This window comes from Dermacentor variabilis, chromosome 11 (genome assembly GCF_050947875.1).
Source record: "Dermacentor variabilis isolate Ectoservices chromosome 11, ASM5094787v1, whole genome shotgun sequence".
Classification (NCBI taxonomy): Eukaryota; Metazoa; Arthropoda; class Arachnida; order Ixodida; family Ixodidae; genus Dermacentor; species Dermacentor variabilis.
The window spans coordinates 126071318-126094694 of record NC_134578.1 but is presented as its reverse complement, the minus strand read 5'-3'; the positions used below and the strand labels follow the sequence as shown (position 1 = coordinate 126094694).

General features: G+C 52.2%; 1 protein-coding gene across 1 annotated transcript; it reads left to right on the top strand.

The window, feature by feature from the left end:
• The first annotated feature begins 21567 nt into the window (after positions 1-21567).
• Positions 21568-22452, top strand: LOC142563508 (uncharacterized). The gene has a single exon (XM_075674056.1). The coding sequence runs from the start codon at positions 21568-21570 to the stop codon at positions 22450-22452; it is 885 nt and encodes a 294-aa protein (XP_075530171.1).
• Positions 22453-23377: the final 925 nt, after the last annotated feature.

Sequence of the window (23377 nt, the reverse complement as noted above, 5' to 3'; positions counted from 1 at the left end):
AGGTATTAGGTTTGTAATTTGCGCCTACCAACATGAACTAAACAAAGAAAAGGTCTGTAGCCGCCTTCGCTTCACAAAGTTGGCGTACGAAGAAATTTGCGTGCGAAAATGACAGCGCAAACGAGAGAAGCCATGTAAAGAAGAATGGCTGCCTTTTACGTGATCTCCCGCATGAAACCAGACGATAGATTAATTTTAGCCGTTCCTTTTGATTTGCCGAATGTAAACCGGAACACTTTCTCCCCGCGGTATTCAGATTTGAATGGCCATCAATGACATCCTTTTTTATATCAGTTTGTTCTATCTGGAACCAAAAGAATTCAGTACGCCATTTCAATCTTAGTATTGATTAGATCCCGTGACTGGTATGCTGAAAGATCACGCCTTCCATTACGTCGCCCCTGGTATATCTGATGCACATGCTGTGGTGATAACCTTCATGATCACGGCATTAAAAATCGCCAGTTCCCAAACTTTAATCGCGGCCATGTTGAACCGATATGCTGGATTCTTATTGTAATGATTTTATTGAAAGCGCTTGTTCTATGGCTAGCTTTAAGAAAAAAAAACGTCATTTAGGAATGTATAACTCAAAACAACTAAAATATCTGCAGGCGATTCACACTACAATGAGAATACTAAGAATACTGAAAATATGAAATCTAAACATGATGCAGGAAGCCAACAAATGCAATTGAACCAACCAACTGAACTGAAATTATTTCATCAGGACATGCCCCGGAAAACGTGGCCACTTTCAATGATCATTTCAGATGTTTTCTTTCTTTTATGACGAATAATAATTATCTGGCAATGGCGGATGTGAAAATTTCAGAGCCTGTAGTTGATTTTCTTGAAGAACACAAAGTGCTGACAAATGACCAACCAGGACACAAATAAATTGGTATTACGCACGATTTCGCAGCCGCAGTAAAAAGGATAACAAACAGACGTTCATTTCCTGGTGTGGATTTCACGTCTCTCACAATAAAAAAGAACTACTGCATAAATTAGGTTTTCCCAAACTGGATGGTTTCGATCGGCTTTTGAACAGCTCTTCCTTAAATTGAGTTGGCGTTGATTGAGTAGGTGCGGGCCTCTGTTGCTTAGAATTTTTGTATATGGAATGATTACTGGATAGATGCGGACGACTGCGTGACGTATGAAACAGTCTGTTCACTTGAGGATCAAGGGAGAACCTAAAATAATTGGCAGAGGCTTAGCTTAGCTAAACCTAGTGGATTGCGAAAGCAATCTTCTTTTCAGGTTGTAGAGTTCGATACTGCTCATGGAACGTGTAGATGCAGTCTCGTCGCCATTTAAAGCATCCATAAGGCTTGCTGCCGAACGATCAGGTGTCGCCAAAGTCGTGTCAGCATTGACAGCATGCATAATACTTGATGATGATGATATGTTGTGTTTAATGGCGCAAGGGCCAGGTGTGGCCAAAGAGCGCCATGACAAGTGGTGATGTTGGCGATGTATTATGGAGATGTGACTTGGCTGTAAAGTGGCCTAAAAATAGTTGCTGTAAAGTGCATAAAATCTACGTGATATAAAATTATGGCGATGACTAATGACGAATACTATGAACATTAAAATCCATCGTAAAAGAATGACATAGAATTGAAAGTATATGAGATGGTTAAAATAGCTGGAGCACTGTTGCCTCGCCGGAGCCCTTGAAACACAAGGGCCTAGAGGCACGTGCTATACGAAAGAACTATCACAGCGCCATCCTCTGAAGAGAGGAGGCGCTACGAACATGTGGGGCTAACAACATGCAATACAACATCTTTCAGATAACTTAAAAGTGCATTGGTGTCAAATAGCGGTTCTGGGCCGAGTAACATTAATGGGTGAAGGGGAATGTGCTGCCGATATGCTAAGGGAAAATGTCTCTTTCTCTCAGATTCGGCTTCCCGACACTCCAGGAGGACGTGGAGTACGGTCAGCCTCTCCCCGCATCTACCACAGGCTGGAGGCTCACTTCCGGTTAGTAGAAAATTATGTGTGCCAAACGTGTGTCCTATTCTGAGACGACAGAATAGGACATCTGTTCGGCGTGATTTTGTAGTAGAGGGCCAGAATCCTAACTGTGGTTTTATCAGGTGGAGCTTATTATCTGTTTCCGCGTCCCAGATGCGTTGCCAGTGATCTCGCAGCCTCCTTCGCAGGAAAGGCCTCAGATCTGTGACAGGCACCGCAGCGGTAGGGTTAACCGCTTGCAATGTGATTGACGTGGCCATCTCGTCCGCCAGAACGTTACCTTCAATTCCCCTATGGCCAGGGACCCAGCATATTATGATATTCTGGTTAGATGAGTACGCTTTGCACAAGACCGAATATAATTCATTAAATACGGGATTTTTATGTTTGCTAAGTGACATTAAGGCCTTCACGACGCTGATAGAGTCTGTATAGATCGCCGCTTTTGGAAGTTTCGATTTTCTTATGTGCTTTACAGCAGAGAGTAATGCGTAGGCCTCGGCCGTAAAAATACTTGTTTCCGGATGCAGTACATCGGATTCCGAAAACGATGGGCCGACGGCTGCATAGGATACCCCGGCAATTGATTTCGAAGCGTCTGTGTAGAACTCTGCGCAGGAGTGCTTGTGCTGGAGTTCTAGGAAATGCATTCGGATTTCGGCCTCAGGAGCGTGCTTTGTAACTTTCATAAAGGATATGTCACATTGTATCACCTGCCACTCCCAAGGAGGTAAGAGCTTGGTTAGGTGCATTAAGCGATGCTCGATGAGTGGGACATGCATTTCATCGCTAAGCTCCTTCACACGCAGCGAGAAAGGCTGTCTTATGGAGGGACGATTGCTGAAAAGTGTTGCGCACATCATATCAGTAACGGTATCAAAACATGGATGTTCAAGATTAGAGCGTACTTTAAGGAAATATGTATAGCTAATGTATGATCTCTGTAGGTGGAGAGACCATTCATTTGATTCTACATATAGACTTTGTATGGGACTCGTTCTGAAAGCGCCAGTGGCCAATCGGATTCCTAGATGGTGGACAGGATCTAGGATCTTTAGTGCGCTCGGGGCGGTAGAGTTATATACTACAGCACCATAATCCAATCGAGACCGAATTAGGCTCTTGTATAGGTTCATTAAGCACTTCCTATCACTACCCCATGTAGTCTGGGATAGGAGTTTCATTAGGTTCATTGTTTTTAGACATTTTTCTTTCAGATATTTAATGTGTGGAATGAAAGTGAGTCTGTAGTCAAGTATGATACCTAAGAATTTGTGCTGTTTGCTGATAGGTATTCGTTGTCCACACAGTTCTAAGGAAGGATCCGGAACCAGGCCTCTCTTTCTTGTAAAAAGAACACAAGAGCTTTTGTTAGGATTGATCTTAAATCCATTCTTGTCTGCCCACATTGAGACTTTGTTCAGGCCGTGCTGTACCTGTCTCTCGCACACTGCGAGGTTACAGGATTTGAAAGCTATTTGTATGTCGTCCACGTAGACAGAATAAAAGATTGCCGGTGGTAATGAAGCGCGAAGCGTGTTCATCTTCACGATGAAGAGTGTGCAGCTGAGCACGCCTCCTTGCGGTACACGAGTTTCTTGCGTAAAAGGACGCGAAAGTACATTTCCTACTTTTACCCGGAAGGTACGACTGGACAGATAGCTTTCTATTAGGTTAAGCATATTTCCATGGATACCCATTTCTAACAAGTCTCTTAGGATTCCGTAACGCCACGTCGTATCGTACGCCTTCTCCATATCGAGGAATATGGATAAGAAGAATTGTTTGTGTACAAATGCGTCCCGGATATTTGCTTCTACACGTACAAGATGGTCAGTTGTGGAGCGCCCTTCTCGGAAGCCGCACTGATAGGGATCAAGGATTTTGCTCAGTTCAAGGAAATGGATGAGTCGCCGATTAATCATTTTTTCAAACACCTTACAGATGCAACTTGTGAGGGCTATCGGGCGGTAACTTGCCACTGAGGAAGGGTCCTTGCCTTGTTTCAAAACAGGGACCACAATGGCTTCCTTCCATGCGGTTGGAAGGTACCCTGCATCCCAAATGGTGTTGAAAAGTGTGAGTAGTGTAACCTGCGTGTCATTATGTAAGTTTTTGAGCATTTCATACATGATTCTATCAGATCCTGGTGCGGAGCTGTTGCATACGCTCAAGGCAGCTCTTAATTCAGCAATACAAAAAGGACGGTTGTAAGGCTCATTCTCTCGACCTTTTCTTCTTAATGGCTTACGTTCTTCTGTTTCTTTGTATTTGAGAAAGGACTGTGTATAATTTGTTGGACTTGACACGCTCTCAAATTATTCCCCAAGTGAGTCTGCCTGGTCTTGCAGTGTATCGACCTGTGTGTTCACCAGGGGGAGTGAATGTGTTTGCCGCCCTCTAATCCTATTAACTCTGTTCCAGGCTTTGGCCTCATCCCTCAACGAGTTAATACTCGATAAAAACCTGTGCCAGCTCTCTCTTCTGGCCTGTCGGCGGGTTCTCCTACCTTGGGATTTTATTTTTTTAAAGTTGACAAGATTCTCAGCGGTGGGAGAAGCTCGCAGCAGCCCCCACGCCTTGTTCTGATTCTTACGGGCGGTCCGACATTCGCTGTTCCACCACGGTACACGTCGTTTGCATGCCAGACCACTCGCTTCGGATATGCATTTTGATGCGGCATCCATCATGAATGATGTAAGATACTCTACAGCAGCATCAATTTCTAGAGAAGACATGTCGGCCCATGAGATGTTAGTGAGAGTTCGAAATTTCTCCCAGTCGGCTGTGTCTATCTTCCACCTAGGAGCTTGTGGAGGACATTCGTTTTCTTTAGATGTTCTTATCAGTATCGGGAAGTGGTCGCTCCCGTAAGGATTGTTCATAACTTCCCATTCGAGTTCAGGCAGTATACACGTGGAAACTAGGCTGAGGTCAATTGATGAAAATGTTCTGTTGGCGAGAGAATAATATGTGGGTGCCTTCTTATTCAGCAGGCATGCACCAGAAGAGAAGAGGAACTGTTCAACAAGACGACCTCGCGCATCTATACGAGAGTCGCCCCACAGGGAGCTGTGCGCATTGAAGTCGCCAAGAACAACATAGGGTTCTGGCAGTTCATCTATAAAGGACTGAAATTCTTGTTTAGTTAATTTGTAATGTGGGGGTATATAAAGCGAGCAAATAGTGATGAATTTGTTTAGCAGAACAACTCGCACCGCCACTGCTTCAAGGGGCGTTCGAAGCTGTAAAGGTTGACATGCTATACTTTTATGTGTGAGAATCGCAACACCACCCGATGATGCGATGGCATCATCGCGATCTTTACGAAACGTAACATACGTACGGAGAAAGTTTGCGTGTCTGGATTTTAAATGTGTTTCCTGTAAACACAGCACTTTTGGATTATGTTTGTGGATGAGTTCTTGCAAATCATCAAGGTTTGTAAGGAGACCTCTAATGTTCCATTGAATGATTTGTGTATCCATATTTAAAATAAATTGGTGCTGTGTTTACGGAAACGGACGGGATGCCTTAGATTACAGAACCCTTTCGAGGCCCTGTAATAGGGGTTTTGTTCTTTCTGGAGCGTTCGAGGGAGCCTCGCCGCTCCTTAGGCGCTTGGTGCGCCTTGAGGATGGGTGTAGTGTCCATTGCCTCTTGTGAGGCGCCGGACACGTGCTCGTGCGAGCGGGAAGATTTCAGAGGGAGTCCCGCCTTGGAGGGCAAGACCCCTGCGCCCACCAGCCCGGAGGTCGATGGGGCTCCCAGAGGGACTTGGCTACGCCGGCCGTTGCCAGCGCATGAAGGAACCTCGGAAGTTGAGGCAGCCTCGGCTGCGCCCTCCTTCGGGGTCGATGGTTCCTTCTCCTCGGTTGACGGAGCAGCGCTAGCTGCAACCGTCGCGGGGGCAGATGGCGTGACTGCCGACTCACTGCTTGTGGGTCGGACAGCCGCCGGAGGCCGTTGTGACGCTGCCCCCTGACGCGCCACTTCGGCAAAGCTTTTCTTTGGCAGGTATGCAACCCGCCTGCGTGCCTCCTTAAATGAGATATTTTCTTTCACTTTGATCGTTACGATTTCTTTTTCTTTCTTCCAGGATGGGCACGACCGTGAGTACGCGGCGTGATCCCCATCACAGTTTACACAGTGTAGAGAGTTCTTACATTCTTCAGTTGCGTGTTCAAGGGCACTGCATTTGGCGCATGTTTGGCGGCCTCGGCAGCTCTGCGAGCTGTGGCCAAAACGTTGGCATTTGAAACATCTCAAGGGATTTGGCACATACGGGCGTACACGAAGCTTGATGTACCCGGCCTCGATTGACTCGGGCAGGACACTTGAATTGAAGGTGAGTATTAGGTGTTTGGTCGGAATTTCTTTACCGTCTCGCCTTATCTTGATCCTTTTGACATTTATGACATTCTGTTCGCTGAAGCCATCCAAGAGCTCAGCCTCAGAGAGCTCCAGCAAATCATCGTCCGAGACAACGCCGCGGGAAGTATTCATCGTGCGGTGCGGGGTTACTACTACTTGGGTCTCCCCAAATGATACTAGCTGAGGCAGTTTTTCAAATTGCTTCTGATCGCGGAGCTCCAGGAGGAGGTCTCCGCTAGCCATCCTCGACACCTTATATCCTGGACCAAAAACTTCGGTAAGAGACTTAGATACAAGGAACGGGGAGATTGTTCGCACTTGTTTAGCTGGTTTTTCAGAGTGGATCACGTGAAAACGAGGGAAGGATTCTTTTTGTCGACCAAAAAACTGGAATAAATCATCGGTGCGCCCTCTTTTCTGAGGGCGATCAGGAAGTGGAGGGAAGGATGTTGCCATAAAGGAATTGAATTTTCGGCAATAACGCCAGCCACCCACCATGGAGTCCTACAAGGGGACGCTACAGAGACTGTAAGAACAGGTCCTGTAAACGCCAGCTGTACGTCATCACTATAACCAAATATGAAATAACCTAGGTTGGTTAATCACACAAGGTTAACCCTTGCTGCCTGGAAACTATGGAAGTAAGCGGAAGGAAGGAGAAGACAGGAAAGATGAAAAGTGAGAGAAAGACGAAGGCTGGAGGGAGAGAGAGACAGGAAAAGGCAACTACCGATTTCCCCCGGGTGGGTCAGTCCGGGGGGGCCGTCTATGTGAAGCAGAGGCCAAAGGGGTGTGTTGCGTCCGCCGGGGGGCCTTAAAGGTCCAGACACCCAGCATCGGCTCAACCCCCAGGATCCCCCTTTCCCCAGACACGGCTAAGCCGCGCACGGCTACACGCGGGAGGGTCCAACCCTCGTGTGCTCGGGTACGTGGTGTCGCAACACACCAAACGCCTGCTGACGCAGACGCCCCTGCGGGGTGCATAATACTTGTAGATGCACCCAGATCAAGAGATGTTGAACACATTCGCCTGGCTGCATAATATGCACGCCGTTTAGCTAAACGTTGTTCCCGCTCTTCATCCGTTTCTTCCGCACGCCGCCGCTTCCCGCAGCCAGGGAGTAAGGCATATAGGAGGTGAAACTCCCGTCAGTGCGAGCGAGCGCGGGCGACCAGATAAAACACAGCTTTAGTATAGTGTACGCTATTCTATTGCGTACGCTAAAAAATAGCGGGTCGTCGCTGCGCATGCGCTGAACGCTAAACGAAATAGCGGGTATAGCGGGCGTACGCAACGCAAACGAGTTAGCGTTAGCGTTTTTGCGGGTTTTGCGGAGCTTGCGGAGCTTGCGGGAAACATGGCGGCGGTCCCGGCTGCCCACTTCGAATTGAATTTGGCGTTGCTTTTGTAATGTGCACTTCGTTCGTAGGAAATGACTGTGTAAATGGCTTTCGTTTAGTCTCAGGCCGCTTCGACGACAGAGTATTATGGATAACCTCATGGTGTTTTCGAGATCGCTTCTCGTTTCGAACGAGTCGAAGCCTAACGAAAGAAACGTTCGAGATGTCAGCGCCACCTGTCGCTAAAGGCGCGAAATAGCCGCAACGACGGCATATGGCCTCTGAGATCCGAAGATATCGCCGGCCAACTAAAATTATAGAAAACGTGCGCTGCTTAGCGTACGCTATATTATAGCGTATAGCGTACGCTATAGTTGCGGACGCTAAACTAAAGCTGTATATTGACGGCGAGGAGTTACGGAGTCGCCATCTAGCGAAAGCGCCTCGCTGGCGTAGTATGAGGGATCACGCGGCGCGCTCCTCATAGGTTTTGCTGTCAGCGCTCACTGAAAACACCACGCGCGAGCTCTCCCGGACATTTCTGTAAGTACTTTCGATACGAGAGAAGTTTTTTTACTGTCTAAATAATAATCTTGGGCAAACTGAAAGCACACAATCGTTTACAGACGCTATCTCTTTACCGAATACGTACAGTGAACGCCACTGCGCGCGGTAGCCGCGATGGAGTCTCCCGAACCGGCTTCTTACGCGAAAGGTAGGTAAACGCTGACAGCAAGCTATGTGAAATATGTTCTTATAGTGTTTGTATAACTAAATGGAGCGCAATAGAACGAAGCCTCAATGCAGCGATCGCGCAGACTCCCAGCGACCGGCGCGTCTGGATGCTTGCCCGCGCACTGTTTCGGTTTCTCCGCGCGCGCGTTTTCTCACCGTGCCATGAGCTTTATAGGCCGCAGAATATGAGCATTGGACAGTATACAAGCAACCATTGTTGCGTGGGTGCCATCAGAGGTGTTCAAAAATAACTTCATTGTAGTGACTTCGACGCCTACGAGGACTGTGATGTGCCGTCGCGACGATTCAATCTTTTTTTCTTCTAAATTCTTTTACCTTTCCATATTATGTCTCGAGTTGCGTCGCACTGTATGTTTATCGGTGTTCTCAGCGTGCAATTTCCCGCTGCTCCTTTTTTGTAATCCAGTGCATGCATTAATTCATAACACAAACATGGCCATATGCCATGGTTTTTTTAAATGTGCTTCTTAGCGCTGCCTTTCCACTGCACTCAACTTGCCAGTATCTATAGCATCGACAAGTTCATAGACCAAACCGCCATGACATTAGTCGGGCAGCGGACTCGGGCGAGCGCCTCAGTGCGCGTTTTCCGAACATCGCAGACCCGGCGCCGTAGCAGAAATCTTCCTCGCTCTGTGCTTGCTGCATACCCGAGTTGTAGCCGATGACTGTTTGCCGGTTTTATGTTTCGCGAGCCAAGCTTCACGCAGCTTCTTGTCCTGCGGCTACGTGTGAATAAGGCTGACACCGGCCTCCGTTACGTGCGTTTGGCCCTGCGGCACTGAGCAGTAGCCTACCATGTTGCGCGCCTTCAAAGGCAGGCACTACCTAGTGTAGTGCTTTCAAGCGTTGTAAAGGAGACACTCGAAGCGGGAAAATCTCGCCACTAAATGAGGACCGCAGCGTACAAGGGAACTTAAACTCGTTTTCAGCTCGCTTCGGCGCTCCCGAAGCAGCCGACGCGGCCGCTATGTCCACGTGATCCCTCCTAGCACGTCACGCCGACGGTGGCACCTGTTGTTCCAGTGGTGGAGCTCGAGGCCAATAGTCACAATTGTTGTATGCGCCGACGGGGCCATATACAGTGGCGGCTCCATGCGGCGCGTCGTAGAAGCCGCAGCGAAAAAAAAAATCCAGCGCCCGGGCAGGCGGCTCCGGCCATAGAGTTTCCTGCAATAATTACTAGAGGGAACTCTGGCGCTAGTGTCTACGGGAGCTGCAATGGAAGCGGTTGTCCCAGCATGGGAATTATGGGAAGTACATGGATTTGCCTAAACTTCGTCCTTTTGGCTTAAAACGCGGCTTTGTGACTTCGTAAACTCGTCATTTTCAACAGTGTATTGCGTAATAAATAATTAAATAAACATCATTAAAATTGCCCGACGGCAGGATTGGAACATAGGGACTATAGCACAGAAGACTGACATTGAAACGATTAAGCCACGGACGCATGTATCAACAAGCGAATGAAACGCCCTTATGAATTTATCACAGGCATGCCAGTGCCTTGACACGCTTGGCGCATTTCGATTTGGCCACCTGGACAAGCTCAATCGTTGCACAATTAATAGCAATTGTACGCGTTCCCGGCGTCTTCTGCACTTCGAAGAATATAGATTGCGCTGAAATATACGACAATAAGATTTATACAGCGTAATATACAAAGCCACAAGAACGTCAGAATCCACAAGCACGAAGATCAGACAAATCTATGTACTTCCCATCATTCCCACGGTAGGACAACGACTGCAGCGCCAGAGTTCCCTCTAGTAATTTTTGCAGGAAACTCTATGGCTCCGGCCACTCCGGCGCGCTCTCAACAGCGGTAATTTCTTTCCAGGCCGCCAGCACGATAACGGCTCCGCGGGCTTGTGACCTTTTCTAGTCGCCGCAAACAGCGGAGTTTCCACTCCTAAATATTTCTTTCTCCGTGGCTGCAGCACATCGTTGCAGCTTCACCTTATACACATCATCCGACATACCGTGGAGGATTCGCTGGGACGACTGCGACGAGCCGAGTTGGGGGGCCGCTTTTCCACAACTCGCATGACATCACGTAGAGCGAGCGCCGCCCCCCCCCCCCCCACCACTGCAGCGGCGCGTGGAGGATTCGCTGGGACCATCGCGACGAGCCGAGTTGGGGGGGCCGCTTTTCCACAGCTGGCATGGGGCGCTCGCTGTAGGTGTGTCACGTACAGCGAGCGCCCCTCGTGGCAGTGGCGCGCAGCTGCAGCATGGAGGATTCGCTGGGCCGCTCCTCTTACATGTGAAGCTCCAAACAAATTGTTTTTGTTGAGATGCTCTATAAAGTTATACACAGCTCCTTAAACGCAGTAACCGTACACGAAGACAAATGTCCAAACTGGAAACAAAGCATGAAATTCGCGGCGCCAGTTTGTTGTGAAACAACGCGCAACATTACGCAAAGTCCGCTAGCGCGTAAGCCGGGGCGGCCAGGGAGAGCACAGAACGCCCGCGCTTAAGCCTGAAAATGCTCGGCGCTTAAGCCATGTAGCGAGTAAAAATGCTCGGCGCTTAAGCCGCGTATACACACGGGGACCAAAAATTCTCCGCACTGAAGCCACGGGACTGTCCCAAGAGGTTCCTAACTCTTCCCAAGAGGTTCCTAACTAGGACAGGGTCATGGGGGCTTGCTCTTCCCCTCAAGCTCCTACAGCGTCTGCAGAGGTGGTGGTGCACAGACCAACGGGCGAGGACAATCAGGCGTCAGAATTAAGGATTAGAGTGGCCACCTCCGACTTTCTAGCCCCCGGGGGGTCCGCAGCGGCGGTTGTGTGCAGACCGGCCGGCGACACCTCCAGGGCGTATCTCTGGAAAAGTACGGGGGCAGGGCCCAAAGACTGGAGGCAAATCCTGCCCAGTCTACTACCGGACTCAGAAAGTAAACAAGAGGACGCCACTATCGGTGGTAGATCCTCTTCAAAATTTTTTTCCCAGACTGCCTGATTCCACAGTGTCTCACATGTCAGATGGGGGGACAAATTCCAGCTCAGGAGCTGCGGCCTTGGTGGTGGTTGATGCCGATTGTACAGTTGCAACAGGTGCTCCCACTGTACGAAGCAACTCTCATTATACATGTCCCAAGTGCAATCGGGCCTTCGTCTCAAAGATTGGCCTAAGCCAACATCGTAAACATGCACATCTGGAAGCATATACTGCTGAAGTAAACGTTGACAGATGCAAACCAAGATGGAGTAAAGAAGAGGATTACCTGATGGCCGTGTACGAGGCTCAACTACAAGAAAGCAAAGCGTATAACATAAACCAAGAAATGGCAAAAAAGTTCGCTCATCGATCATTTGACAGTATCAAGTCTCATTGCAGTGATCAAGACTACAGGCGATTGGTCAATGACATATTGGCTCGAAACCGACAAAGGATTGCTGAGGAGCCAGAAGATGCAGCCGCAAGTGCAGCTAAAACTGAAGTCAGAGCTGCGGTTCCAGCAATTGATCATCCTCGAAAAGCTGTAATAGAATAGAACATACAGTTAGTAACGAAACCGCCACCACGCTCGTCCCAAGCCTTCAGACTATGGGACTTAGCCAAGAGATTTATTGACGGCGAAGATATACTGACACCTTTGAATGCTTACCTCCGTGACATTCTCTCTAATGACAGCAGGGCTCGCCCCAGGAGACCTGTGGAACCTGCGACTACAAGCCGACGCAAGAAGAAGAAAAGGGAATACGCCATGTGTCAACGTCTTTACAAGAAAGACCGAACGCAATGCATCAGAAGTATCCTAGACGAAACTGGTGGATCCAGTATAGAGAATCCGGCTGCCTTTCTCGAGGACTGGAAGAAAATTACGGAAGCTCCTTTGGACCGAGCCACACTGGCAAATTCAGTGATACCACGCTGGAATAGGCAAACAGAACCAAGACGGACAATAACAGCCGAAGATATTAAGAGCGCCCTGCCTCCTTGTGGCTCTGCTGCAGGTTCGGATGGCTTCTCGGCCAAGAAACTTAGATTGGTGCCGATGGTTCTTCTCCATGTCCTTCTGAATATTATCATGTTAAGAAACGACTGCCGCTGGTCCTGTGCAACACAAGAACTATCTTTATCCCCAAGGTGCCCGGAGCCTCTACCGCAGCACTACGTCGGCCCATCACTGTATCGCATGTGCTCACTCGAGTGCACCACAAGATATATGCAACAAGATTTATGGCCGAGGTCGAGATGCATATTTGGCAACGAGCGTTTATCCAGGCCGATGGATGTGCAGAGAACGTTCCACTCCTGAAAACAGTAATCGATGAAGCCAGGCACAAGCTACGGCCCCTTGCTATGGCTTCAATTGACGTTGCAAAGGCCTTCGACAGGGTAGCCAATATTGCCATAATAAACGGCCTTATGCGGAAGGGAGTAGTAGACGACTTCTGTCAATAAATTACTTCTACAGTCTAGCCACAACCGTCCTTTGCAGGGATGGGGCTACACTTTTAGTTCATCCAACAAGAGGAGTTCGCCAAGGCGATCCACTGTCCCCACTGTTATTTAACCTGGTCCTGGACGAGTTCCTCGAGACACAGGAGCCTGAACTCTCCTTTCACAGTGGGGGACTGTCACCTCAATGGCATTTGCCGATAACATCATTTTGACTGCAAGTACCATGGCTGGCTTGCAATGCCAATTAGACTATCTACATGGGAACCTGAAGCAAAGAGGACTAGAAGCAAATGCCGCCAAGTTCCGAAGGTTGACTATCTTGCCAAGCGGCAAAGATAAATCAAAAATCATAACTGACTGTACCTATACCATAGGCGAAAACCAGCTCGAACCTATCGGCTGTACAACCCAGTGGAAGTACCTAGGCATCCGATTTATGGCGACGGGAACAACATCCGATGGGGTCGGGCAGGACCTTAAAGTCTGTTGACATCGTTTGTCCAAGGCGCCACTAAAGCCCCAACAAAGGCTGGTCGCCCTTAGTCAGTGTGTTATTCCTCGCCTACCCTACCGTTTGTGCTTGGGCCAGTAACGGCCAAGCTACTTCTAGGACTAGATAGGACGATCCGCTCTTCGGTGAGACAGTGGTTGGCACTCCCGATCGACGTAACTCTGGGCTTCTTCTACGCCCCGATATCTGAAGGTGGACTAGGAATAATGAACCTCAGGAAGACAATTCCCGGGATGAGAGTGAGGAGGTATGAAAAACTACTACACTCCCCATACTACCCCTGTGTGGTGGCTGCCACCACAGACACCGTGCTGGATGGCACAAGGCAAGCAAGACAACTCTGCTCATATAGGCATAACATTATACGGAATTCAGAAGATTCCCTGAAATTCTGGAAAGCAGTACTTCACAAAAGTTTTGATGGTATGCCGTTAAAGGTCTGCTCAAATGCCAAAGGATCAACAGCCTGGCTGGGTGAAGGCACGACCTTTCTCAAGGGAAGAAAATATATCGATCGGGTAGTTTCACATAGCTGCCATTCCAAATCTAACAAGGCTAAAAAGAGGCAGAAATGTTTGCATCCAATGCAGAGCCGGCTGCGAGACAGCCGAGTCCTTGGCCACAGCCTGCAGCGCTGTCAGAGGACGCATCATCCCAGAATTCAAAGACACGACTGTAGTGTAAGATACCTAGCAAAACAGCTTGAAGAGAAGGGTTGGCAGGTCGAACTAGAGCCCCACTATCGAGCAACAATGGGCACGAGGATTCGGGATCTGGTCATCAAAAGGGACGGCTAGACGATGATCCGTGATGCCCATGTAGTGAGGACTCCAATTCCTTTAGGTGAAGCCCATGAAAATAAGAAGAAGAAATACTTATTTCCTGAACTTCTCGCCCTCGTGGACTCTACCTCCCGCGCAGTCGCCTCTTCGGTGACTTTATCGTACCGAGGGACTTCGTCTAGACAATCTGCATACACCCTGGCCGATATTGGACTTGGTCGTGACGACCTTAAGATCTTAACAATCAGATGTCTTCAGGGGGGTCTACGGGCTTTCCGCGTGCACCAGCGGATGACGTCAACACGCGTTGGCTCAAGGCTAGTATGAACTTCCTCATCTCGTCGCTATGCTGCGTATGCGGCCCCCTGGGAGCTGATGGTTTCGCTTCCAGTAGGAAGGTCCCTGTGTCTTCTCAGAGTGATAAGTTTTTGGTCTCTTGACCTCAGTTCGCATTATATTGTTACGTGTAGAAAGATACAGACGGAAGAGGGTATTTACAAGCTATTTACACTGGACTAGAGCCAGAGCGCCAGGCCGACATTTTCTCGCGCCAAGGGCACAGACCCACTTCGTCGTCGTTCTCGCGGCGGCTCATCTCTCGGGTATCTACCGATAATATCGTAATACTAGCCCCCGGCGGCACAAGCGCCGTCACGGTGCTTTTAAATATCAAAGGCACGTGGAGAGTTGTAGGGCTTGAGTCGGGTGACGTGGGCAATGTCACTGGTTGTCACACCGGAGGATGTAGTGGGCGTGGCTAGAACAATTTCATAGGTGACATCGGTCACGTGGCGGAGCATGCGATGTGGGCCGGTATGACAGGAAAGCACTTTCTCACAAAGGCCAACTTTACGCGATGGTGACCAAAGCAACACGAGGGTGCCGGGTGCAAAATGGACATCACGGTAACGGAAGTGGTAGCGCCGCTTCTGTTTGTCTTGAGAGACATGTAGACGAACGCGCGCAAGTTGACCAGCATGGTCAGCACGGGCGATTGCATCACGGGCATAAGCACTAGTTGAAGCTGTGGTGGACGGAAGCACCAAGCACCATTGACGCGGAGCACCATGCTTCAAAATGAAATCATGTAGAAGGAAGTCCGCAACGTCAGTTGCGCAACTGGTCGGAAGAGCGCGGGTTACGGCGTAGCGGGTCGCGTAGTTAGCCGCGATTGCAACCCACTTGTTTCCTGATGTAGATTCCGGAAATGGGCACAGAAGGTCTAAGCCAACACGATGGAAGGGCTCGGCAGGGGCGTCGAGCGGCTGCAGGTAACCAGCGGGGGGCTGGGAAGGCTTCTTGCGTCGTTGGCAAAGTTCACAAGCGGCTACGTAACGTCGTACGGAACGGCAAGGCCCGGCCAGAAAAAAACGGCGACGTACACGGTCATAGGTTCGAGATACACCGAGGAGTCCTGCCGTTGGTGCGTCCTGGAGCTCTTCTAGAGCGGTTGAGCGGAGGTGTTTAGGTACGACAAGTAGGAACTCAGAGCCGTCCGGATAAAGGTTACGACGGTACAGAGTACCGTCGCGGAGGACGAAGAGGCGTAGAGTGGCGTCGGCCGGAGAGTGTTCAAAACGTTCGATGAGTCCTCTGATGTTGGCGTGACGAGGTTGCTCGTCGGCGAAATGAAGCAGCTGCGACACAGAGAATACACAAGCAGCACTGGTAATATTGGAGGAGTCAGTGTCGTCAACGGAACGCGACAGGCTGTCAGCGTCTTGGAGCAGGCGGTCAGACTTGTAGACCACAGAATACGAAAATTCTTGCAGTCTCAAAGCCCATCGACCAAGCCGGCCTGTAGGATCTTCTTGGGATGAGAGCCAGCAGAGAGCATGATGGTCAGGGACTACGGAAAAAGGGCGACCGTAGAGCTAAGGGCGGAACTTCGCAACCGCCCAGACTACAGCAAGGCATTCTCGTTCCGTAATGGAATAGGCGCTCCGATGGTGTGAGGAGGCGGCTTGCATAAGAAATAACGCGATCCTGGCCACGCTGGCGCTGGGCTAAGACGGCACCTACGCCATGACCGCTTTCATCTGTACGCAGTTCTGTAGGGGCATCAGGGTCGAAGTGGGCGAGAATGGGTGGTGAGGAGAGAAGAGTGACGAGACGAGAGAAGGCGGCGGCTTCTGCAGTACCCCACGAGAATTGTACGCCTTTCTTCAAAAGATTAGTGGGGGGGTCTAGCAATTGCCGCAAAATCTTGAACGAAACGACGAAAGTACAAGCATAGCCCGACTAAACTTCGAACGTCTGCGGCTGTCTTCGGAACCGGAAAGTCTCGGACAGCGCGAGTTTTGTCGGGATCAGGCTGTACTCCGGAACGAGTATCAACGAGGTGGCCCAGAACAGTAATTTGGCGGTGGCCCAAACGACATTTCGACGAGTAAAGTTGCAGTTTCGCCTTTCGAAATACATCAAGTATTGCCGTTAGACGCTCAATGTGTGTGTCGAACGAGGGCGAGACGACGATGACGTCGTCGAGGTAGCAGAGACATGTGGACCATTTGAAACCACAGAGCAAGGTGTCCATCATACGCCCGAAGGTGGCAAGGCCGTTGCATAATCCAAAAGGCATTACTTGAATTTGGTATAGGCCATCAGGTGTGATGAACGCGGCTTTTCCCTGTCCATATCGTCAACAGCAATCTGTCAGTATCCAGAACGAAGATCGACAGAAGAGAAATATCTGGAACCGTGGAGGCAGTCAAGGGCGTCGTCTATACGTCGGAGCGGGTAGACGTCCTTCTTAGTAATGTTGTTCAGATGGCGGTAGTCTACACAGAAGCGCCACGTGCCATCCTTCTTCTTAACCAACACTACAGGTGACGCCCAGGGACTCGAAGAAGTCTCAATAATGTTTTGGCTAGCATTTTGTTACCTTCGCTTTGAATTACTCGGCATTCCGACGCAGAAACTCGATACGGTCGTCAGTGAAATGGAGTAGCATCGCCAGTAAAAATCCGATGCTTGACCGCCAGCGTCTGGCTTAAAGGGCCGCCGTCGAAGTCGAAAATATCTCTGTAGGACGATAATACTTGGTAAATGTCTTCAGCCTGCGCACAAGACAGGTCCGTCGCAACCATTTTCTGTATCTTGGCATCGGCGGCCGAGGCTGGCACGATGGGCCTGCTAAACTCGGAAGAAATATCGGTTGATAACGCTGCCACGTGATGGTCGTCGAGACAATCAACGTTCGCAAGGCAGATACCTTGCGGTAGAATTTGCTTTGCCAATCCAAAGTTAAAGATAGGTATGCGAGTGCGGTTCGCAGTAGTAGTAAGTATACTATGAGGCACGGTAACGTCATACTGTAGTGGAATGTCGGGCAGAGGAGTGACGAGGTACACGCCATCAGGGACTGGTGGAGAAGAAAAGAGTTCAATATAGGCTATTGATTTTGGTGGCAGGCGAATAAAGCCGGTGGGGCGTAGGCCGCACTGGGGTGCGCGGAGAGAAAGTCGAGGCCGAGAATTAGGTCGTGGGGGAATGAGCAATCACGGTGAAGAGGAAAGGGGTGTGGCGGCCGGCAATGCTGACTCGTGCCGTACACATGCCAATAATAGGCACAATACCGCCTTCCGCAACGCGGACGACGCATGCCGACGCTCGGGTGAGGAACTTTTTGAGTCGTCGTTGGAAGGCAGCACTCATAATAGAAAGATGTGCGCCTGTCTCGATGAGTGCAGTGACAGGAAAGCCGTCAACGTCAAGAAGGTTTTGGTTCGTTGGTAACGTGAGAAGGGGATTTGAGGGCAGGGTCGACAACGCAGCTTCACCTCCAGAAGCTGCAGTGCCTAGTTTTCCGGTTGGGTTCGGGAGGCGATAGGCGGCGAACAGAAGCGGCGGGTTTGGGGCGAACGAGACTGACGGCATCGAGGTGAGGGCGAGCGGCTGTAGCGAAGGTTCGGAGCAGGGGCATCAGCAACAGTGGGTTTATGGCGGGTGGCATAGGGAACAGAAGGTCCAAAAGTGCGGGAATAAGTGGCGGCGTATGTCCGAGGAGGTGGTGGCCATCGGTTGCGGCAGTGACGAGCGACGTGGCCGATGCCACAGCAGTGGAAGCAGATTGGCCTGTCATCAGGCGTACGCCATTCGGACGGGTTGCGGCGAGATATGGCAGAAAAGGACTGTCGGGGACGAGGAGGGCCGGTAGAAAACTGGGGAATGTTGGGTTGAGACGTTCTACACACGGAGTTCAGACCCATGTTCTCACATTCCTGTCTGACTAAGGCCTGAATCATCGCAATCGTGGTTGCTGGCGGATCGGGAGGCGTCGCGGCGAAAGCTGGCGGACAGGCGGCCTCGAGTTCGCGGCGAACAATACGGCTGACGTCGTCAGAGGTAGTAGCCTGACGTGGTCGACCCTCGCGTGTCGACGTAGCAGCAGTGTTGGGTAGCCGCGTGATGTGGTGTGTGATACGGCGGCTCTTAGCCTGTTCCAGGCGACGGCATTCTTTAATGATGGCGTCAATTGTCGAGACGTTGCCGAAAACAAGTAAATTGAAAGCGTCGTCGGCGATGCCTTTTGGACATGCGACACTTTATCAGCTTCAGACATAGCGTCGTCACATTTTCGGCATAGAGCAAAGATGTCGAGGATGTATGAAACGTACGGCTCTGTAGATGTCTGAACACGAGACGCAAGAGCCTTTCTTGCGACAACCTTGCGGCCAATGGGGTCGCCGAACAGTTCCCTGAGCTTTTCTTTGAAATTGTCCCAACTGGTTATCTCGTCGTCATGCGTCTGGTGCCACACGCGTGGGGTGCCGCCGAGATAAAAGATGACATCGTTGGGTCCCACCTGTTAATAGCGCTGGTATGTTCATATAGCTTGATCCATTCGTCAACGCCCTGTCCCTCCAGGCCAGAGAACACACCAGGGTCGCGATGTTGGGAAAGGTGACGACGGGAGCAGTCGGACAAGCCGAAGCCTTTGCAGAAGTGGTCTCGTCACCGGGAGGCATGGTGACAAGCTCGATGTACCGACCACTCCGGAGTTCCGTGGCGCGGACGGGGATCGCTCACCTCCACCAGAGTGTTACGTGTAGAAAGATACAGACGGAAGAGGCTATTTACAAGCTATTTACACTGCACTGGAGCCAGAGCACCAGGCTCACATTTGCTCGCGCCAAGGGCACCGAGCCGCTTCGTTGTCGTTCTCTCGGCGGCTCGTCTCTCGGGTATCTACCGATAATATCGTAATAATATGTTGATTGAATAAAGAGAACTTTAAAAATAGCCAAATGTCTCGTCACCTAATTAGTGACGCGCATGAATGGATTAACGAGAGTCCCGCTGTCTCTATCTACTATCTAGCGAAACCACAGCCAAGGGAACGGGCTTGGCAAAATCAGCGGGGAAAGAAGAGCCTGCTGAGCTTGACTCTAGTCTGACTCTGTGAAGAGACATGAGCGGTGTAGCATAAGTGGGAGGTCACGGAATTCGGCCTCGTTTCGGGGGGTCCTCGTGGCCGCCAGTGCAATACCACTACTCTCATCGTTTCTTTATTTACTCGGTGGAGCGGGAAGCGGGCCTTTCAGTTGTCCACGCTTCTAGCGCCAAGAGATGGGCCCCCGGTCTCCCTTGGGGGAGGTGCCGGTCGGGCCTGCGCGACCTGTTCCGAGGACAGTGTCAGGCGGTGTGCTGCGTCGAGGTCGCACCACCTCGACCCCGACAAATGTAGAGTGCGCGTCACTTTCAAAGAGAGGTCGGGTACCAGCGCGTGCGTCGCGGAAGTCGATCCGCCGGAATTCAGAGAGCTGATGAAGCGTCCGCGACTGTCCGTAGGGTGGACCATGGTGCTGGCCCGCGAGGCCTTAGACGTCCCGACGTGTGCGTTTTGTGTCACCTACGGTCACGGCCGGACCACGTGCCCGGTTCGCGCCGATGCCGGAAAAGCAGTGTGCATGCGATGTGCTGGCGACCGCCTGGGCAGCACATGCACCGTGTGGACGGGAGAGGAGGCGGTTCGGTGCGCTAAATGTAATCGCGCGGGCCTAACATCTCGCCACCCTGCGGGATTCCCGCAGTGCCCCATCCTGATGCAGAGGGTGGCGCCTCTCCGGGCGAGAACCAGCTATGGTTACTCCGCCCGGTGAAGAGCCCGGGGAAGCCCTGGTGGACTCCGGCGCTGGCACGAGAAAGGAGCGACGTGAACGCCTTGCAACGGAGCTATGAGGGTTTCACGGGGGAGGACCTGCGGGCACAGTTCCGCGCAGAGTACAGCAAAGCCCTCGCGGATTTTCGCTGTCGCGTCCGCGACGCCAAGGCCTCGCACCTGCGTTCGTGGTATGCAAACTGCACGCGAAAGTCCATCTTTTCCGCAGCATACCGGGAGGCGTTCGGCCGAGTGCGACCACAGCTGAGCCTACCACTGCTCCAGCTGCCCGACGGCACCCGCACGGCGACGCATTTGGAGTCGGCGGCTCTCCTGCTCGCGACGCAGATCGCGGTCGACGACCCCTCCTACGACGGACCCGCCACGCGGAGATCAGGGCGCAGGCGGCTTCGCCGTACCACACTCGCGAAAGCGACGCGCCTTTCACGGCCGAGGAATTGGCGTCCTGCGCAAGACAGCGGATACATGGGCTCCGGGGCCCGACCAAATCACGCCGTACGTCGTGAAGGGGCTTGCGCGATGTCACGGGGCCTTTCTTCTGCAAATTTTCAATGCGGCCATGGCGTTAGGATCTTTCTACCGGTGCTGGCTTACGGGACGCGTCATCTTTATCCCGAAGCCCCAAAGGGCGCCCGAGCTGCCGACCTCGTACAGGCCGATATGCGTCAAGTCGGCGCTGAGCAAGGTGCTAGAGCGCCTACTCTATTACTTTCTGAGGAGCGGAGGACACCTACGCGAGCGACACTACGGCTTCACACACGGGAGGAGCGCCGCCATGACCCTATACGCGTTGAAGACTCGTCTTCTGGAGCTCAAGGAGGCCAAAACACCGGCCATTCTCATGCCGCTGGACTTCCAGGGCGAATTCGACAGTGTGTGGCACGCCCTGGTCCTTAAATTCTTTAAGGAACGGGGGCTACCTAGCAATTTGTATCACCTGCTCCGGTCGTTCCTGGAGGACAGGCGAGTGGGGTTCGCCTTCCACGTGGGCACGGTAGAAGACAGCCCCTCGCTGGGCAGTCCGCAGGGATCGCCGCTTTCGCCACTCTCGTGGAACATCGTCATCCACGAGCTCCTGGAGCTTCCTATGCCCGCCGGAGTAACCGTGCAAGCATACGCCGACACCACCATCATCGTCGGCCAAGTCGCGCGATGAGCTCGGCGCGGAGGGCTCGCAGGCTCTTCGGCGGGTGGTGGAATGGGCGGAGTGAGTAAACCTTAAGCTCAATACGGACAAGACGCACTGCGTCCTATTTTCACACGGGCACGGCGGCATGGAGCACGTGCACTCCACGATCCGCCTGGGCGGTTCCGGCAGGGGCCTGAAATTCGTGGAGGGCCTGAAAGTCTTGGGGGTGGTCATCGACAGACGCCTCCACTTCTTTCAACACGCGGACAGCCTGAAAGAGGAGGCAGAACATCTGGCCTGCGGAGCGATGACGTTCGCGCAGATGGAGGGGCCTCTGCTACCGATGGCGTTGACGCGCCTATACAATCAGGTAATGCTGCCGGCCCTAACATGCGCGTCCGCAGTGTGGTGGTCCGCGAAGCCCGACGGTAGGCTCAGCGCCCGCATATCATCAATGCAGCGAACAGTGCTGCTGTCGCTGTCGGGCGCGTTCCGCACGACGCGCACGGCCTCTCTTCAGGTATTGATGCGGGTGCCGCCGCTGTCACTCGAACTAGACAGGACCGCTGCGGAGTTTCGCCTCTTCGCCCGGCGCGAAGCGGTGGACTGCGGCGACTGCACGTTCTCCCCACGCGACATACTATACCCGGCCGACCCCTGGGAAACACACCCGCCCGAGGTGCGTGCGTTCCCGTTCGTGCGATTGTCGGTGGCGGCGGTGCGCAGGAGATCGCGCGACGAGGGCCTACACGTGTTCACCGACGGGTCTTACACGCCGCTTTCGTCGGGAGCCGCTTTTGTCACCCTCGGCCCGGGGGAAAGGATTGGGGCCGTGGGACGTTTCCGCGTGCACGCCGCAACGAGCGCCTACTGCACGGAGGTGATTGCTTTCGCGGAGGCCCTGGCACACGTTCGCGGCCGCGAGGGGACGGGCGCAGTGTCCATTTACACCGACTCTCTATCCCTGCTGCAAGCGGTCGCGCGCCTGCCTCCACTGACCCCCGAGTCACCCATATTAAGACCGCGCTAGGGGAGATCGCGCGCTCATCCGAGGCACGACTCCACCACGCACCCGGACACTGCTGCGTCCTTGGAAATGAGCTGGCCGACTTCCTCGCGTCGCGGGCCGCCAGGAACGGGTTCGACCGAAACGCGCCCTGCTTTTCAAGTGGGTTCGCGCTGCGTTCAGTGCCGTTCAGCGAGCGCAGTGGGCGCACTCGTGGCGCGAGGAGCACTCGGATACGGCGCTCTTTCCAGTGGGTGCCGCGCCTCGACGAGATACCGTCCTTCCCCCCTCCGCGACGGTTGGTGAAGATGCTCACGGGGCACCGCCGTTTCACGTTCTACTTTCGCCGCTTCGGCCTTGCTCGGGGCTCTTCGTGCCGCTGCGGTGCAGCGTGTGAGTGATTCAGTCATTATCTACACGACTGCACCCTCACAAGAACATTGGCAAACTCTTTAAAGCCGTCGGACGCACTGGCGAGGCGGGACTTGCCCGCGCTCCTACGCTCTTAATAAGACCAGAGCAACACTAAAATGATCCGGCTCAATACCGACATCTTGCCGGACTACGTTCGCTGAGCTTCGCGCCGCACCGCGCAGTAGTCGCGTTTGCGACAACCACTCCCCGTTTGCTCGCCGCCGGCCCTTTGCGGCCGCGTTGGTTGAAGAAGGCAGCCAGCGGGGGGGCTCGGGACCCGATGGTGACCCTCATGCGGGCGTGGGCGGCGCCGCCCGACCGTGGGAGGTCCGCAAGGATGCCCGGAGCTGCGACCACGACCCTGCCGTGAAGGGCAACCCGCCGAGACGTCGCGCGACCCTGCAGCATGACGACGACAGCCCCAGCAAAAGCTCATACCAGCCACGCGAAATGCTAATTTTTATTGTTTTTTTATAATCCCACACACAACGTCGGATTGTGGTGGCCGTGTCGTCCTGTCAACCGGACACGGCGG